General features: G+C 62.9%; 1 protein-coding gene across 1 annotated transcript; it reads right to left on the bottom strand.

Annotated features, from left to right (window-relative positions):
- Positions 1–7,273: 7,273 nt before the first annotated feature.
- IL12RB1 (interleukin 12 receptor subunit beta 1) lies at positions 7,274–11,868 on the bottom strand (the record flags this gene model as incomplete). The annotated part of the gene is given in 14 exon segments (XM_083880125.1): positions 7,274–8,694; positions 8,795–8,876; positions 8,957–9,053; positions 9,180–9,323; positions 9,415–9,561; positions 9,648–9,749; positions 9,829–9,999; positions 10,082–10,307; positions 10,386–10,468; positions 10,552–10,662; positions 10,794–10,836; positions 11,306–11,457; positions 11,540–11,748; positions 11,750–11,868. Coding segments are annotated over 14 exon segments (2,094 nt in total). The 3' UTR covers positions 7,274–8,286.
- Positions 11,869–18,979: the final 7,111 nt, after the last annotated feature.

The following is an 18,979-nucleotide window of genomic DNA, read 5'->3' as shown; positions in this document are numbered from 1 at the left end:
GAATCCTGAACCCTGGAGGGGCTAAAAATACCTCGTCTGGACATTTGGAGCCAGGGCACGGTGCAGACCCTTCCAGGCAGCGCTTTCACAACTGCTGGCAGCGCTGCCGGTGCTCCCTCCAACCTTCTGTTGTTTATCTGCCCCGGCTCCAAAGTCCTGATTGAACAGCCCGGGCCGCTCCGGGTTTGTTGGTCCAGGCCGGGGGTTTGGGGCTGGTGGGGTCCGCTGAGCCGCCCCGTGCCCTGCGGCGATGCCCAGAGCCGGCCCCGGGCGGGAGGCGCGTGATGCAATTACAGTGCCGGGATTATTTATAGCTCCTGGCCCCGTGCGCTGGAAAATACTGCCCGGACCATCCGTCAGGATCTGCTCCTTGCGAGGGGCACGGAGACCCACCCCCAGCCCCTGCTCTGCTCCTCTATCCTGACATTTTTGCCTTTCACTCCCAGAATTGTGGGACCCCTTTGCCTGGGCCGCAGGGACCCCCCTCCCCACTGCAGCTCAGGGCTCTGCAGGGCGCTGGGACACGCCGCTCCTGCGGCCTCTTTTGGGGGGCTCCCCTTCCCCCGGCCCTCCCGGCCCGGAGGATGCTCGGGGCCATCCCGGTGGCCGCAGCTGAGGCTGTTTGTGCCGTGCCGCGGGGACGGGACACGCAAAGCCTGTGGCCGTCCCGGGGCCGGCAAGGACAGAATGTGCCGGGGCTGGCGAGGGCCGGGATTAACTGCGCCGCTGCTGCCTCCGGCCCGGGCGCCCGTCCAGCTCCCAAAACAAGCACCGCCTTCCCCGTCCCAGCTGGGCTGAGCCCTGCGGGGTGCGACTCACCCCAAAACCTGCCCGGGGGCACCCACCGGGGGCTGATCTGTTTGCACAGGGGACGGGCAGTGATGATAAATCCAGATTTTGGCCGAAGCAGAATGCCCTGCTCTGTCCCTGCGCTGGGGTCGGGGTTTGGGCATTGCCCAAATTCAGCATCTTTGAGCCGGTGGGAGGCTGGGGCCCTGTGGAGCAGCAGCCGGTGCTGGTGGGGCTCGGGAGCACAGGGACCTGCCCAGCCGGGGTTACAGGGTCCCCAGCAGCCCCAGGCCTTGCTGTGGGTTTGCTCCAGCCCCCGGCGCCGCAGAAGCACCAGGGCTTGGGCCTGGCAGCACCTCTGGGCTCAGGGACTCTGGGGCTCCCCTGGATGCCGTGCCAGGCTCCGGGAAGCCGCCGTGCACCCCGACATGCCGGGGCGGCATCGCCCTCCGCCCGCTGACTCAGCCCCAGTTTGCCGGAGCCGCTCCCGCCCACGGAAACCGCAGGCAAAGTCCCCGCATCCCTCCGCCGGGGCTTTTCCCTCCGCCTGGACGGGAATGGCAGCTTTTCCCCGGCCTGGTGCGGGCAGCGAGCCCCTCGGGCTGCGGGGGAAAACTGCGGGGAAACCGCAGGATTTTTAAATTCCAAACCGCTTTTGTTTTTTTCTTCTTTAACGCCAACAAACGGGCTCTGGAGCGGCCGGCTGGCCGTACCGCACGTGCCACACGTGCCGTCCCCTGTGAGAATCGTGCCGGCAGCGCGGTGACATCAGCGGCCACCCCTCAGACCCCGAGAGGGGCCGGGGCCGCCGCTTGTCTTTGCAGCAAACAGCCACTTTTATTCCCTATATCAAAACCAGCCCCTCGCTTTTTTGGGTCTGACCCCTCATGCGGGGTCTGTTGGCACTGCCCGGCCCCTTGCACGGTCACTCCTCGCTCCCTCCCTTCCTCGGGCAATGGAAAATTTTGGTGACTTTTTGACTTTCCTGCAGTTGTTTGGGAGCGAGGAAGGGGCCGGAGCCGCGCACAAACATGTCTATGTATAAACACTGGGGAGCGCGCCAGGGATGGAGCCGCCGGGCCGGACCCTCCCCACGGGGCCGGGTGTCCCCTCTCTCCTGCCGGGCCCCCAGCCTGGCGTTCCAGCCCAGTGACCCACAGCCGCTTCCCGCGGGGCGACGCAAATATTTTGGCTTTGTTAAAACAACAATAACAACAACACTTAAAAAAATAATCCCCCCTCCCGCCCGGCCCGGGTCACCCAGCGGCGCGTGATGTGTTGGGACACAAACAGGAGCCGGGGCCGGGCACGGCTCCCACGCCACGCGCGGGGACAGGACGGGCCGGGCGGGGCCCCGCGGTGACACGGCCGTGCCCTCCCTGTGCCGGGACGTGGCGCGATGGGACTTTGCTCCCAGGGTGGCTCCACGCCCCGGCTGGCTCTGCCGGCACTCCCAGGAGCCGCTGCAGAAATCCCCGAAAAAAATCCCCGAAAAATCCCCTGTGCGGCCCCCGCCGTGTCCAGGGGGATGTGACACGGTGACACTCCACACCCCGACCCCGCACATAAAGCCTTGTTCGTGTGGCACCAGGGAGGAGCGAGGGGCACCGCAGTCACTGGTGAGCCGCCCTGGGTGTCAGAGGCGAGGCGTGCGGGGCTGTGACCCTCCCTGCTCCCTGTCCCCGCAGGAGTGACGGGACAGCCCTGTCAAACCCCACGGATCTGATCCCTCCTCCCAGGCCTCAGCCTCAAAGCCTTCAGAAATCGGCTTGTGTTCCTTTTTTCTTCCCTATCACCCTGCAAGAAGCTGCAAATTTGAGCTGATTTCAACAACAACAACGACAACAACAACAAAGAAGTCAGGCCGAGCTCGGTTTGGGGCAGAAGGCTCCAAGGCAGGGGCAGGGATGCCCACACATCCCCAATGAACCCCCTCCCTGTTTCCCAAGCCCATCAGCAAGCCCGAAGGCGGTTATCTCTAAACGCGAGGGGTTGTTTGGGGCAGGGAGAGGGATTTTCCTGCTGAGCAGCTGTGTAAATGCCGCCACATCCCGTCCCGGCGATGGAGCAGCGATAGCCCGCGGGCCCCGGGCTGGCTGGGGGCGGCTGTGCCGGGCGCTGCCGGTGGGGAGGGCGCTCAGAGCCGCGGGACGTCCCCGAGGGGCTCCAGCCGGTTCCCTCCGCTTTCCCGGCGGTTTTGGCTTGTTAAAAAAAATGAGGGAGAGTCAATCTGCTTGCAAAGAGCTGGTAAACAGCCTGGGAGCGAATGTGCGGGAAGGGGGGCTGCTCTCGGTCCTGTGTTTATCGCTGCAAAGCCGGGCTGGCGCCTTGCTGGGATCAGACAGATGGGGGGAGGCTGCTGGAAAAAGGCGATTTTTTGGGGGCTCTCTGGTTATCGAGCTGTCCTCAGCTCAACTCTGGCCGTCTGCTCGAGCAAAATATGTTTATGCTGCGGAAGCTCTGGGCGGCTCGGCTGCCAAGGGGGCAGGGAGCGGGTGCGATAAGGGCGCAGCGTCCTCCCCTTCCCGATCACCCGATACCGGGGGCCGCCCGCCTCCCGACACCCCGAGTGTATGATTTCTTTTACCATTATGATAAAGCTTCCATTGAAATTAAAATAAAATAAAATAAAATAAAATAAAATAAAATAAAATAAAATAAAATAAAATAAAATAAAATTAACCCACCCCCCCCCAAAAAAAAAAAAAAAAAAAAAAAAAAAAAAAAAAAAAAAAAAAAAGCACCACCATAATTGAATAGCTGTCGCTTCGCAGCTGCCAAAGCCTGGAAAGCTCTTGGCCGTGCCAGGGGCTGAGCTGCCCCTGGGGCTGCCGGCGCTGCGAGCAGCCATCCGAGAATGTTCAAACTGCAGGGAAAACGCTTCCTGCCATGGCCCGGCCGTTCCGGGCAGGAAGAAGATGGTTTTTCAAGCACTGCTCCCGCCCGGCGTGCTGGGGCTCGCAGCATCCCGGGGGGGTTTGCTGTGCTCTGAGCATCCAGGGCCGCCCCGAGGGCACCTCCGAGCCCCTCTAGATGGAGGATAAACCATGAAATATTCACTTTCGCTGCTGTTTCAAGTCATTTTCCGCGGCCGGGTTTGGAAAGAGCCGTGGCCGGGTGAGGCAGCTGCAGCTGACGCGAGCAGGAAAGAGCCGGGCCGGCCCCGGGGCCTGTTTGCGAAGTAGAACCGAATTGTTGTTGTTGTTGTGACAGCGAATGGTTGCAAAACGGCGGCGTTTAAATACCCGTGAGTTTCAAAACAAGATGAGCCCAGCTGCGGCCAGAGGGTCTCTGTCCACATGTGTCCAGCTGTCCGGCTGTGGGCCCTGCAGCCCCTTCCCTGCTGGGATGTCTGTACCAGCAATGCTTGGGGGTTTTTTGGGTGGGAAAAATAATCCCAGAAGCTTTTTTTAGGGAGGAAAAGCCCCAATTCCCCAGCTGCAGAGGTTTCCTACCAGGTATCCTGCCCAGGGGGGCTTTGCAGTGCCTGGGAGGTGAATGAGATGAGCTGTCTGCAGCATTTGAATTCTGCTTAAAATATTATTATAATAATAATTTAAAAAAATAAATCCCAGGGATCAGTTTGTTTGCTTAGGGATTAAGTCACCTAATCTGCCTGGCAGCGGGTGACACTGTGGAGGTGGTGGCAGTGATGGCTTTTTGCCCAGCAAATAATCCTGCTCCGGGCCAGGGCTGGTGGGCAGGCGGGGCTCAAACTCCTCACTGGTATCAGCTCTTCTCCGGGGTGGGGTTTAGGGAGCAGCAAATGGTGAGAGGTGCAGGGAAAGAGTTGGGAAAGGGAGGTATGGATAAGAGAAGGGGCTGAGAAAGGGATGGGTGGATGAATGAGGGAGAGGGTTGCAAAGCTGTGACCTCCTCTCCTGTGTTAAAGCCAGGCTGTGGCTCTGCTTCCCTGAGGTTGGAAAATAAGTTAGACTTCTCAACCTGGGAGTAAAACATCCTAATCTGGTGTTAAAATATCAGTCTGGGCCTTCACCTCTCCTTCTGCAGGGGCTCAGATTCCCCGAGAGCTGATGTTGATGGGACTGTAGCAAACCCCTCTGCTATTTTATGTTCTGCCTTTGAGACCACACCCCCAAAATCAAGAGGAAATGGCTTCAAGTTGCACCAGCGGAGGTTTAAGTTGGATATTAGGAAAAATTCCTTTGTGGGAACGGTTGTCAAGCACTGGCACAGCTGCCCTGGGCAGTGGTGGAGCCACCAGCCCCGGAGGGATTTAAAAGCTGTGTGGTTGTGGCAGTTGGGGACATGGGTTAGTGCTGGGCTGGGCAGTGCTGGATTGGACTCGATGATCTCACAGGGCTTTTCCAGCCTTAATGATCCTGAGCTTCTATAAAATCAGGGAGCCAAGAGCAAACCCCCAGGCTGCCACCACCTCCCTGCAGCTCCTTCTGGCTGCCCCACCTGCTTCCTTGGGATGCAGTGCTGAATTTTCCACTCCACAAGAGCAAGTGGAGCCAGGTCAATCCATGTGCACATGTCCCCAGTGACATTTACTTTTGGGGACACAGCAGGGGGACTCTGTGAGAACAGGGAGAATAGGGAGAATAGGGTTTTTTCCCTTTAGGGCAGGGATACTCCACACTTCTGCCAGCAAATGACATTGTCACTGGTGGTGTGTGGGCAGTGCTGGCACTGCTGGTGTGTATGAGGGACCCCATGGAGTGACTTTGGTGTTGATGCATCCCAATGGCACTGGGCTGGCCTTTGTCTTCCCTGCTGGGGTGGATTTTGGCCCAGAGCTGTCCTGGAAGGAGTCCCCCGTTGGTGCAATGAGTCCCCTGCTGGGTGCAATGAGTTGTGCTCAGGCTGTGGGTGGCAGTGGCTCCTGCCAGGACTAACCAGTGCCCTGTGGCACGTCTGGGTGCTGTGCTGGGATAGAGGAGCAGGCAAGGTCACATCCTGGCTGCAAAAGCTGGCCTGGTGGCTGTCCTTGGGTCACCAAGCTCAGCACGGTGCCTGGGGACTCATTTGGAAACCAGTCCTGTGAAATTTAAACTAATTAGCAAGTCCTGAGCTGCTCACTAGCACTAATTGGCAAGGCTGGCTTGATTAGTTTTCCCTGGCACGTCCATGGCTCCTGCCAGAGCACTGGGACCTTGGGGCACGGCTGGGGAGAAATGCACAGGGCCACCGGTGGGGACAGAGCCACTGGTGGGGACAGGGCCACTGGTGGGGACAGGGCCATCCCTGAAGGTGTCAGAGGGGATGTGAGTGTCCCCAGGTGTCAGAGGGGATGTGAGTGTCCCCATGGATGGGATGGATCCCTGGGGACTGACCCCGTGGGGGCAGTGGGGGGGGTCTCCTGTCCCCTCCCTGCCCGGGGTGTTTTTAATGCAGCAGCCAGGCCGGGCTGTCCTGCCGTGAACTCCTTCCATGAGCTGGAATGATTAACTGCCATCGGGCTGGCCCCGAGCCGGGCCGTGTGTTTACTGCTGCCACCCGACCGTGCTGAGCTTTCAGTGACCCCCAGCGCTTTCCTTCACGGCTCTGACCCCAAAGGCGGCTGTAAACAGCGGCCGGGGCTGAACCCCGATGTGCTCCACGCCCGTAACTCGATACTTCCTCCACGAGTGCCTGGGGCGCTCTGCAGTGAGCCTGGCATCGCCCAAATCCCAACAAAACCCCTCAATCTGATCTCTGCGCTGCCCTTCCTCGTGGCAGGATGTCAGATCTCCCCTCTCCAGCCCATCCCCGGGGGTTTGGGGGGCTGGGGAGGCAAAGGGCCCGGCACAGACTCCTGACACACATTCCTGACACAGGGAGGGAACGGTGCATTTGCTGTGCCGAAGGGTTGGGAATGGCCCTGGGGACGTGGGGCTGGTGCCACCTCGTGGCTCCACCAGCAGCTGAGCCGGGCTGGACGCCAGTGGGGACAGCGGTGACACGGCACTGGGGACAGGGCACTGGGGACACGGGGATGGGGACACGGCACTGAGGACATGGTGATGGGGACAGGCACTGGGGACATGGTGATGGGGACACGGCACTGGGGACACGGCACTGGGGACACGGTGATGGGGACACGGCACTGAGGACATGGTGATGGGGACAGGGCACTGGGGACACGGTGATGGGGACACGGGGATGGGGACACGGTGATGGGGACACGGGGATGGGGACAAGGTGATGGGGACACGGGGATGGGGACACGGTGATGGGGACATGGTGATGGGGACACGGCACTGGGGACACGGGGATGGGGACACGGGGATGGGGACACGGCACTGGGGACACGGGGATGGGGACAAGGTGATGGGGACACGGGGATGGGGACACGGTGATGGGGACACGGCGATGGGGACACGGTGATGGGGACACGGGGATGGGGACACGGTGATGGGGACAAGGTGATGGGGACACGGGGATGGGGACACGGTGATGGGGACACGGCACTGGGGACACAGCACTGGGGACACGGTGATGGGGTCTCGCATGGCCCCACCTGGATGAGACCCCCCAGCCATGGGAGCGACATGCCCGGAGCGCTGGGAATGGCCATAAATCCAGCCCAGGTGTCCCTGGCCGAGGGCTGGGTGAAGGTGCAGCCCTGGAGCACTGCTGTCCCCGCTCATTGCCGTGGTTTCCGCCCGCGGGTGCCGCTGCTGTGAGTGCAATTTGAGTGAAATACTTGGCAAAACACGAGTGGAGACAAGAGGAGCACGAGGAGGCCGAGCGTCAATGGCTGAGACACCGCGAGTTACTAAACCCACGTAGCTTTCAGGTTTTTGAGATTTTTTTTTTGCTATCTCAGCAAATAAACACTGCCGCGCCAGGCAGAGAAAACCACAAATCGCTTTTCATCTCCGGTTCTGTCCCAGATAAGGCTGAGGTGGCCCCAGGGAAAGGGGCTGGGGGGGCCCCCATGGATCGCCCCGTCCCGGCGGCCTGGCTGTGTCCTCCACAGCCCGTGAATTGAACCTCGCCTCTAAATCCTCGCTGTAATCTGCTCGGGTCAGCCGAGGGAAAACCATCTCAGCCCTGCTGCTCTGTGCAGTTTTTAAATTTTTTTCAATGTTTGTGTTTATTTTTTTATTTTTTTTTCCCTTTATTTTTTGCACTTTTTTTTTTTTTTTTTTCTTTTTGCAGGTAGCTGGTGTTTGGTGCTGGGGCTTTTTGCATTCCCACCAGGATATTGGTTCCAGAGGCAGCAGCTGGCTGGGATGAGGCTCTGCCTCTCCTTCCAATCCAGGCATGGCAATACCCTCTGCCCTGGCCAGACTCTGCCGCTGCCTTCTCTCGGGTTTTATTGCCGGTGAAAGGTTGGGACTGGAAACTGCGTGGCCAAACCCTGTCCCGGTGCAACGCTGCATCCAGAGTCATCGCCTTCCCTGTCCTGGAGACCAGAAACCCCCCTGGAAGTGCCGGTGCCACCCATGGGCTGGGCACCCAGCATCCCACTGGACACTGTGCATTCCACGGGACACCCCTGTGCCCCTCCTGCCCTCCATCCCCTCTGCTGCAGGCCGGTGATGGCTATGACACCACCTCCTCCGGTGTGGGATCCCATCCTTCCTCATCCCTGATGATGATGGGTTTGTCGGAGATGAGCAGGGCAATGGGGATCGGCGGCTGGTGCAGCCCCTGCCTTCCCTCCTCTTCCTCCTCCTCCTCCTCTTCCTCTCCGGGTGGAGATTCCCCGGGGCTCAGCATCTCCTGCCTGCGGTAGGCGAAGGGCAGCTCCTCCCCGCAGCCCTGCGGGGACAGCACCACTGCCGCCGGCTTTTCCAGCCGGGCTTTTCCGGCCTCTGACACATCGGGGGGTGGCCCCGCAGTCTGGGTGTCCGTGTCAGGCGTCTCCTCGCTGGGATTCGGCTCCATCAGCAGCAGCTCGGCTGGGTTGAACCTCTCCGAGGGCTCCAGGAGGCCTATCCAGGGCTGGCCCTAAGGGTTGGGTGGGTTTGGGATGGAACATCCCATGCCAAGGCTGTGCATGGGCATTTGGGGCTGTGGGATCTGCCCCCTCCTGCACCTTACACCTCACCTGGCCCATCTCGCTGTCAGAGAACTGGGTGGCTTTGGTGCCCACGGGCTTGGGCAGGGGTGGGAAGAGGAGGCGCCGAGCTCTGGGGAGGGAGTGGTTGGTGAGGGACGGGCAATGGTGGGGGTGGCCTGGGCGGCTTTGGGGACGAGGGTGCTCTGTCACCTCTTTTTGCTCAGGTGGTAGATGACAGCTGTGGCAGGGAGTACGAGTGAGATGCCCAGGTACTTCAGGTTGCCTCTCCACGCTGCTCCTTGGGGACCTGGGGATAGGCATGGCTGGGTGGTGGCATTCCTGCCCCCAACAGGGACACAGGAGACGCTTTGGGGTGAGGGGGAGCACACAGTGGAGAGAGCACCCATGGGGAGTGGGGGGTCTCAGCCATTACCCAAAGCCTTGGTCTGGAAGGGCTGCCAAGGGCTGCAGGGCTCGTTGCTGTCCTCTGTCACCTCCCAAACACCCACCCTGTAGGCCGTGCCAGGCTCCAGGTTCTGGAGGGTGTAGTTTGATGCCGTGGCCTCCACTTCACTGTCTGGGCAAACAGAACCGAACGTGGGGCGGTCTGGCAGTGCCTGGGGGCAGCACCCTCCTCCTGCCCCAGGGGCCGGGGGGGTCCCACTCACAGGTCACATTGTCCCCCTCGGTCACGTGGCAGACCAGGTACTTGTGCAGCGCGCCGGGACAGGCGGCACGTGGGGACGGCTCCCACTGGAGGACAACGGCGGCATCCCCGGTGCTGATGTTGATGCTGACGGGCACGACCAGGGAATCTGCGTGCAGAAAACCCGGGGGGTTGTTTGAGGAGCGCCCCTCCCGGAGCGAAGGCAGGTGCGGTGTCCCGTGCTCGCACACAAACCGTTTCTGGAGTAGCGGTGCCACAGGGCGAAGGTGGCCCAGCCCCGCTCCGGGTCCCGGCCGTGCACGGCCAGGCGGCGACAGCCCGGCGCTCCCAGCTCTCCTGGGGAGGAACCGGGGTGCTGGTTAAACCCCCTGACCCCGGGTGGGGGGACAGCGGGGGGCTTGGGGCGCTCCCTTGCCTGTCTCCTGGCGGATGCTGTTGGCAGGGAATTCCTGCGGGATGCAGACTCCCGGTTTGGGAGGCTCTGGCAGTGTCTGCTGCTCGAAGCAGGAGGCATCGCCAGGGACCGGCGCCTCCCACAGCGCAGTCACGGTGCTGCCGACCACACTGATCTCCTTGAAGCTGAGATCTGCGATGAAACAGGGTAGCTGGAAAAAAATAACGCCCCGAGGGCTGCCAGGGGAGCTCAGCATTTCTAGAGGGGCAGGTACCTGCGTGCTGGTCTGGTGGCACATGGAGCTGCTGTGCCGGCCCCGGCCCTGCAGCATTGACTGCAGTCAGCAGGATTTTGTATTCAGCCCCGGAGAGAGTGAGGTTGTGCTCTGTCACCTCCCAGCCCAGCGCCACATTGTCCTCCTCATCTGACTCTGCACAGCCACACGCCAACATGTGGACCTCCAGCTTGTAGGTGACATCCCTTTGCTCCGTGAGGACTGGCTGGGGAGGAAAAGGGGGTGGCTTGGGGCATGAAACGGTGGGGGACAGCCAGGAAGGCCCCCAGGGATGCCACTGTACCTGCCAGCTGAGCCTCAGCTCCCGCTGCCCATCTCTCCCCAGTCTGCCCAGCTGATGGCTCAGCACCGGGCTCCCCAGGCTTTCTGCAGGAGGAACAAGCCTGACTGAGCCATCAACATTTTTGGGAGCTGTTGGGATCTCACCAGGCTCCCCTCCCCTTCCTCACCCTCCGGAACAGAGATGTTGCTGCTCCAGTCACTCCAGTAGCTGCTCCAGTGGGGGAACTTCTGCCGGAGCTGGACCACGAAGGTGCCGTTGACCTCCAGGGCGCAGGTCACTAGAGAGGGGTGGCAGGGTCAGCTGGGAGTGACCCCTCCTCTGCCCAACGTTTGGCCATCATGGGGGGTACATCATGGGAGCACCCCCGGGAGATGCTTGGTCTCCAACAACCCCACAGGATAAACCAACCTGAGTCATTTTCCTCTGTCACCATCACACTCTCACATGTCACCTGCAGAGAGAACCGGGCGTGGAGACACCCACCCAATAAAAACAGTATTTTATTGGGACATCAGTGCTGCCCTGTGATCCCCAAACATCCCAGGGACTGGGACAGCCAAACAGTGCAGGGGTCATGGTGATCAGGGGCCCTCTCAATCGTGGGACTCTCCTGGCAGCAACTGAGAGGGATGGGGGGTCTCCAGCTGTGACAGCTTCGCTGGGGACAAGCATCCGGATTTGATCCATTGTCGTCATTAGTATAATCTGGGGTTTTGTCTGTGTAATCCCTGAGAATCCTGTTATGGGCAGCAGCAGGATCCCATGGCCAAGGCAGAGCCGATAATGCAGCGAAACAGATGGGACACAGCTGGGTTTGGGGGGGGACAGTGACATCACTGAGCCCCCACACTCCCTGGGCTGCTGTGATGCTCCTGATTGTCCTGTCAGTCACTGCCAGCTCCAGCAAAGAGCATTTTTACCTGTGTCCAGCTGCTGTCTCCCACCCTCCGGAAGCGAGCCTCACGCTGTGGTGGCTGCTCCAGGCCGTGGCACTGTGGCCGTGGCACCAGCAGCCTCAGCTGCCCACCAGTCTTGGAGAAGGGCATCCCAGCAGGAGGTGCATCCAGTTTGACTGGAAAGATGAGGAATTTTTGGATGGTCTGGCAGTTTTTAGTGCTGGTGCTGGCTGCCAGCCTGGTCCCTGGGGCACTCACCAGCCTTGTCGAGGTGAAGGGTGTGGTTGGGGGTCCTGTGGACCTGGTCCCCCCAGCGTGCCTCCACCCAGGCCGTGGTGTTGTCTAAGGTGTACAGCTGCCGGTATGGGGGCCTGTACTGGGTCACCGTGCCCACCTTAAACTCCTGGGACCGGCTGTGCTGCTCAAACCTGGGGAGGGAGTGGGCACAGGGTGGGATCCAGACACATCCCGTGGCCTCCCCCTCCTCGCCGCGCTGCCCGACTCACCACAAGTTCAGGATGTAGGAGGTGTTCCCGGCGGGGCCGAGGGACGGCCAGGAGCAGTGGAATACCCTGTAGTTGTTGCATTTCTTCCAGCAGGAGACGAGCTGGGCTGTCACGGTGCCTGCGGGACAGGGCGGTGGCTGGAGGCTCCTGTATCCCAAACTCCATCCCATGCGTGGAGGGAGAACTGGTGTGGCGGTTCCCTGCTTGCCGTGTTGCTCAAATGGGGAATCAGCAGCTGCACCAGCGATTCTCACCCCAAGCCCCCCGTGTTCCCCCTCCCCGGCACCGCTGCCACCGGCCCCGGCTCCTGCCCGCTGCCAGCGGGGATTCACCGTCTTTACTCCGTCCCTGTGGTTTTGGGTGAATATCTCCATCTCTCTCCGGGAGCTCCCCAGGTCTTATCACCCCCCAATCATTCATTGAAAGTCTTCTGAAGTTATCTCTCATCTCGCAGCACCGCAGGAGCACTTACCGCCCTGCGCCAGCGCCGCCAGCGCCGCCAGCAGCCACCCCAGCATGGCCTACCCGGGCTGTCCCACACCGGGGGATCTTTGCCCTTTGTCCTCTGCCCTTCCCGGCTCCCCAAAGCCCCGGCCCCCGCGGGTGCCCCTCTCGGGCGCGCCGCCAGCCCCGCTGCTCAGCCCCGCTTCCCGCTCTTGGGGTTTCCTCTTCTGCCGAGAAGGTGCCGTTTCCAGGCAGGGCAGAGCCCTAGACGTGAGTGCGTGCCCCACTTTTACCAAAAACAAAAGAGAAAGCAAGCAAAGTATCCCCTTTTTTCGGCCGGGCGGCTGCCGGGATGGGGCCAGCCCTGCCCCGCGCCCGGCCACGTGCGAGAAGAGCAAGGTAAGCACGGATGAGTCTTGGGGCTTTTGCTTGGGGTTTCTTTTTCTGTACACACAGCGTGTTTCTGCTCCTCTGCCCGTAACTGGGTGAATCTTCAGCGGCTGCTCCAAGGTTGAGGTTCTATGGTGGTTTTTTTTTTTTTTTTTTTTTTTTTTTTTTTTTTTTTTTTGGTGGTTTTTTTTTTTTTTTTTTTTTTTTTGGGGGGGGGGGCGTTGTCTGTTGTGCTTGTCCCCAGAGTCACTCACTCCCCGCGCCGCGAGAACAAAGCCCCAGTGAGGCGGGAGGGCGCGGTGGCAGCAGAGCCGTGTGACGGGCCGGGTGACCCGGGACGGTGGAGCCGGGTGGCACCGAGGGCCGGGCACAGAGTGCCCTTGTTCCCGCAGAAAGCGGCCCCTTGTGTGGCCCCTGCTGGGGGCCGGAGGGCGGCGGTGGTGGGAGTGTCCCTGTGCTGGGACAGCGTGGGCACGGCCGGGCTGGGGGCACAGGGGGTCCTCCTGACTCTCCGTGTGCTCTCCCTGTGTGTCTCCCTGTCCAGCCCGGGCCGAGGGTACAAACCAAACCGTGCTGTGCCAAACTGGAGCGTGCTGGGCTTTGCTGTGCCACAACAGACAGCAGGACTGGGCTGGACTGGGCTGGGCTGGGCTGTGCCATGCTGAACCAGGCCAGGCCATGCTAGGCCATGCTGGACCATGCTGTGCCAGACCTGGCTGTGCTGTGCTGTGCTGGGCAGTGCTGCCCAAGGCCACACACTCTGTGATGCCCTGTGGCAACCTGGACAGACCTGGGCTGGACCACACCAAGCTCCCAACCCTGTGCCCTGCTGTGCCAGCCCCAGGCCTCGCCATGCTGGGCTGTATGATGCCAGGCAGACTGTACCAGCCCCAGGCCATCTTGTGTGTGCCAGAGCTGTTTGCTGGGCTGTGTCAAACCAGAAAGACTGTGCCAGGCCTGGGCTGTGCCATGCTGTGCCGTGACGTGCTGTGTCATGACGTGGCAGACTCTGCAGTGCCAGGATGTGCTGAGCCACACAGACTGTGCCAGCCTTTGCCAACCCCGTGATGTGCTATACTGCGCCATGCCATGCCAGACTGTGCCATACTGGGCTGCACTGAGCCAGGCAGACTGTGCCAGACCCAGAATGTGCCATGCCCTGCCAGCCCCACACCATGCCATGACATACCAGTCCTGTGCCATGCCAGGCCCATGCCATGTGCTGTGCCAGCCCCATGTTATTGCCAGCCCAATGCCATTTCAGCCCTGTGCCATGTCAGCCTCATGCCTTGCTCTGTGTGATGTTGTGCTTTGTCATTCCAGCCCTGGGACATGTGGGTCCCATGCCATGCTGTGCCATCTCCAGGCCACCCCAGCCCCATGCCGTGCTCTGCCATCCCTGTGCTCTGCCACCCCCAGGCCATGCCAGCCCCATGTTGTGCTGTGCCACTTCATGTTATGCTGTGCCGGTCCCATGCTGTGCAGCCCCACACTGTACCATGCCAGGCCCATGCCATGCTAGCCCTATGCTGTGTTGTGCCATCCCCACGCTGTGCCAGCCCCATGCTGTGCTGTGTTCAGTGTGTTTTAGCACTGTGCCATGTGGGTCTCATGCCATGCTATGCCAAGCCTGTGCTGTGCCAAGCCTGTGCTGTGCCAGGCCTGTGCTGTGCCATGTCAGCCCTGTGCTGTGTCACTCCCATCCTGTGCCATGCCAGATGTGCCAGCCCCATGCAATGCCAGCCCCATACCATCCCAGCCCCATACCATCCCAGCCCCATGCCATGTCAGCCCCATGCCGTGCCAACCCCATGCCATGTCAGCCCCATGCTGTGCCAGCCCTGAGCCGTGCTGTGCCAGCCCCGTGCCATGTCAGCCCCATGCCGTGCCATGTCAGCACTATGCCATGTCAGCCCTGTGCCGTGCCAGCCCCATGCTGTGCCGTGCCAGCCCCATGTTGTGCTGTGTTCTAGCACTATGCCATGTGGGTCCCATGCCATGCTGTGCCAGGCCTGTGCTGTGCCACCCCAAACCTGTGCCGTGCCAGCCATGCCAGCCCCATGTCGTGTCAGCCCCATGCCGTGCCGTGTCAGCCCCGTGCTGTGCCAGCGCCATGCCATTTCAGCCCCATGCCGTGCCAGCCCCGAGCCGTGCCGTGCCAGCCCCGAGTCGTGCTGTGCCAACCCCATGCCGTGCCGTGCCAGCCCCATGCCGTGCCAGCCTCATGCCGTGCCAGCCCATGCCGTGCCAACCCCATGGCATGTCAGCCCCATGCCGTGCCAGCCCATGCCGTGCCAGCCCCATGCCGTGCCGTGCCAGCCCATGCCGTGCCAGCCCCATGCCGTGCCGTGCCAGCCCCGGGCTCGGTGCTGATGCGCGTCCGGTGACGCGGCGGGGCCGCTGGGCGGCGCCCCGGGCGCACCGGCGGGGCGGACCGGGCGCACCGGGCGGAGCGGGCGCAGCGGGAGGCGGCGGCGGCGGCGGCGGCGGCGCGGCGGGATGGACGAGCCCAGCATCCTGCGGCGCCGGGGCCTCCAGGTGAGCACCGGGCACGGGCACCGGCACCGCGGCCCGGCGGGGCGGGGGCGGAGGGAGCGCGGGGAGCCCGTTCCCGGTGAGCCCGGGCTGGGGGGGGGGGGGGCAGGGGGTGCGGGTCTGCAAGGGGTGGGCGCTGCGGGGGCGCGGGGGGCGGGCGCTGTGGGTGAGAGGTGGGTGCTGTGAGTGAGGGGTGGGTGCTCCGGGGGGGAGGTGGGTGTTGGGGGTGAGAGGTGGGTGTTCCGGATGCGGCTCTGCGAGGGGTGGGTGCTGTAAGTTGAGAGGTGGGTGCTCCGGGGGTGGGTGTGCAAAGGGTGGGTGCTGGAGGTGAGCGGTGGGTGCTCCGGGTGCGTGTGAAGCGGGTGCTGCGTGTGCAAGAGGTGGGTGCTGCGGGTGAGAGGGGGGTGCTCTGCCTGTGCGAGAGGTGGGTGCCGCGGGTGGGAGTTGGGTGCTCTGCGTGAGTGTGCGAGAAGTGGGTGCTCCTTGTGGGAGTGGGGGGCTCTGCGTGGGGCCGTGTGAGGGCTGGGTGCTGTGGGTGACAGGTGGGTGCTGCGGGGGCCAGAGGTGGGTGCTGTGTGTGACAGGTGGGACAGGAGCCGGGCACCCACCCGGGAGCCCGGCAGGGTCTGGCCCCAGCTGTGCCATGGGATGTTGGTGGGGGGTACCCAACTGTGTGGGGGCTCCGGTGGCAGCACCGTGGTCCCTCCAGCCCAGCTCCCGATGCCGGTTCGTGCCGAACCGCTGGGCCAGCCCTCTCCGAGCCCCTCTATTGCCTGGGCAGAGGGACACCCATCCTCCCGCCCATCCCGCACCGCTCCCGCAGGAACCCGGCGCTCACCGCCGCGCTCGGCGGGGGGATGAACAGGGACCCCCCGGCTCGCAGAGTTGAATGCTGAGCCGGATTTTCCGGGTGACCTGACGCCTCCATCCCCATCTGCAGTATCCGGGGGGCCCGGGCGGAGCTGTCGGGGCGGCTGGAGGATGGCACGGCGCTGCCTTCATCCGAGCTGGCAGCTCCGCGGGCAGCTGCGCTCCGCTGCACGCTCAGCCCGGGAGGGAGCCCTGGGCGGGAGCTGCCTCCCCGCGGATGCGGATGGACAGAGCCATCCATGGCTCTGGGCTTCGGGCTCTGGCTCTGGGTGTCGTTCCTGGCAGAGCCGTGGGACCAGGCTCAGTGTCCACACGGCCGTGGCAGGAGGGCTGGGAAGGGGCTCCCACCAGGGACTTAATCCCAAAGCGCTGAGCAGAGATGCCGTCCCCGATGGTGTCCCAATGCCATCCCCGATGGTGTCCCTGATGCCATCCCTAATGCCATCACTGCTGCCATCCCCAGTGCTGCCCCGGTGCGGTCCCTAATGCTGTCCTCACTGGGACCAGCTGGTGGCTAATCCCGGCTCCCACTGGGACTTGCTGAAGGGGGATGGACAGTGCTGGACGGGTGGATCAGGGACCCTGTGGGTGCTGGCTCTGTGACACTCCCCCACATGGGTCCTCAGGGCCACCGGGGGATGCTCTGGCTGTCCCTGGGGACACAGAGTGGCTGGAGAGCCCCTGGCAGTGGAGGGTATTGGGTTCTGTGTGCTCTTGCACCCGTAGGTGGATGTGGGTGAGCACAGGGGACAGTCCTCTGTCCCGCTGGGCGGTAAAACCCTCAGCGTGACCCTCCTGTGCCTCCTCCCCTGCAGAGGGGCTGGTGGCCAGTGCCACAGCCCCGGGTGTGGGTGGGGATCCGGGCTGGGTGACAGCAGGGCTGGGTGAGGGTGCTGGGGGGCTCCCCCTCCATGTAGGGACCCCACATCCCCTTGCCCAGCCCGGGCCTGGGGTCAGCCTGTGCTGGGTGCGCAGGGACACCCACACCACGCCGTGTCCCCTGTCCCTGCACCCACAGACGTGTCCCATGCCACCCCGGGCAGACGTGCACCCGTGGGCCCCGGGGCTGCCGAGTCCCTGTGCACCCAGGCATGATGTCACCCGTTGCCATGGCGATGCTGCTGCATCACTGCGTTGCAGCGCGCCCCAATCCCGGGATTTCCACAGGGGCTGCGTGGCGTGGGCAGCAGGATGGGGCGTGGGTACCTCGGGGATTGGGGGCTGTATGGGTGCTGCTGGGGGCCCCCTCATGGGTGACAGCAGCTCCAGCCCGCAGGGAGCTCCGTGCCTGAGCCAAAAGTGGGTCTGGGCTGCTCAGGGGTATGGGACTGGTGGGCACAGGATCAGGGCAATGATGGGGCATTAACCAGCACCTGCAGCTGCCACATGTCCCTGCATCCCGTGGTGTGCCAGGGCACACATCAGCCTCTCCACATTGTGCCACTCACAGCGTGCTGGAGGAATCTGTGACACTGTGTGGGGTGACAGGTGGCACACAGGTGGGCACCAGAGCAGTGCTGGAGCTGGATAGTGCCCAACACACCAGGAGGATGGCACTGGCCTGGGTTCCTGTCCCCAGCCGCCCTTTGGCCTGTTGAACCACCTGTGAGCAAACAGATCTCACAAGAAATATTCCCAGAGGCTGGAAAAATAAATAATGTAGGGGCTGCTGGCTGCTGCCCACTCCCGGGGTAGGGGGGACAAGGTGGGGACAGGGTGAAGCCACTGTCCTGGGGCCATGCTGCAGCTACTCCCACTGCACTGCCCTTGTGCCATCCCTCCTGGGCCTGGCCATGGGACCACCAGCCTTGGGGACACTGGAAGATGTCCCCTTGTGCTGGCCAGGGGTGGGTGATTTGTCACCCTCACCCTGGGCACTGTGGGGGGTTGGATCCTGCAGTGACAGCCGGGTGTGACATGGGACTGCTGCCAGGTGTGTGGGTGTGGCTGGCAGGAGTGGGGATCCTGCAGGGGGGCACCCCCAGTCCCAGGGCCACACTCTGACCCCACCTCGTGCTTGTCTTGTTGCAGAAGGAGCTGAGCCTGCCGCGCCGAGGAAGAGCGTAAGTCCCCAAGCTGGGCCACCCGGGGCGTGGGGTGGGGTGTCACCGGGGGGGTCACACCTGGGGACACAGCACTGGCACCGTGGGTGGCAGCAGGGATGGCTTTGAATGGCACAAGGCCTTGTTGTCCCCAAATCTGGAGTGGCATCATCATGTTCATGCATTGGAGGGACCTGATTGTGCATCTCCTGGTGTGTACTGGGCTGTGCTGGGGTTAACTGGGGTGTACTGGGGTGTGCTGTGCTCTGCTGTAGGTGTGTTGGGGTGCTCGAGGCAGAACTGGAGTGTGCTGGGCTGTTCTCAGCAGTGCTGGGGTGCATTGGGGTGCACTGGGCGTGGTAAGAAGCTGCTGCAGAGCTGCCCTGGGTGTTTGTGCCGGGGCCGTGCTGGGGATGCCCGGCAGGAGCACCGGGGCTGCGTTGGGGATGCGCTGCAGCCGTACCGGCACGGCTAGGGCTGTACCGGGGCTGTGCCGGGGCTGTGCCGGGGCTGTACCGGGGCTGTGCCGGGGCTGTGCCGGGGCTGTACCGGGGCTGTACCGGGGCTGTATCGGGGCTGTACCGGGGCTGTACCGGGGCTGCACCGGGGAGGTACCGGGGCCGTGCTGGCACATCCCGGGAGCGCTGAGGATCGGGGCCGCCGCTGGACCGGGGGGGCCGGATCGGGTGTACGGGGGCCCGGGGGCTGCCGTGCCGTGCCGTACCGAGCCGTGCCGTGCCGGCCGTGGTAACCCGTGCCGTGCCGTGCCGTGCCGTGCCGTACCGAGCCGTGCCGTGCCGAGCCGAGCCGTGCCGTGCCGTGCCGTGCCGTGCCGTGCCGTGCCGTGCCGTGCCGTGCCAGCCGTGCCGTGCCGTACCGAGCCGTGCCGTGCCGGCCGTGGTAACCCGTGC

The sequence above is a fragment of the Zosterops lateralis genome (assembly GCF_965231275.1).
Source record: "Zosterops lateralis genome assembly, chromosome: 29".
Lineage (NCBI taxonomy): Eukaryota > Metazoa > Chordata > Aves > Passeriformes > Zosteropidae > Zosterops > Zosterops lateralis.
The sequence above is the reverse complement of the archived record's forward strand: the minus strand, read 5'-3'. Positions and strand labels throughout refer to the sequence as shown.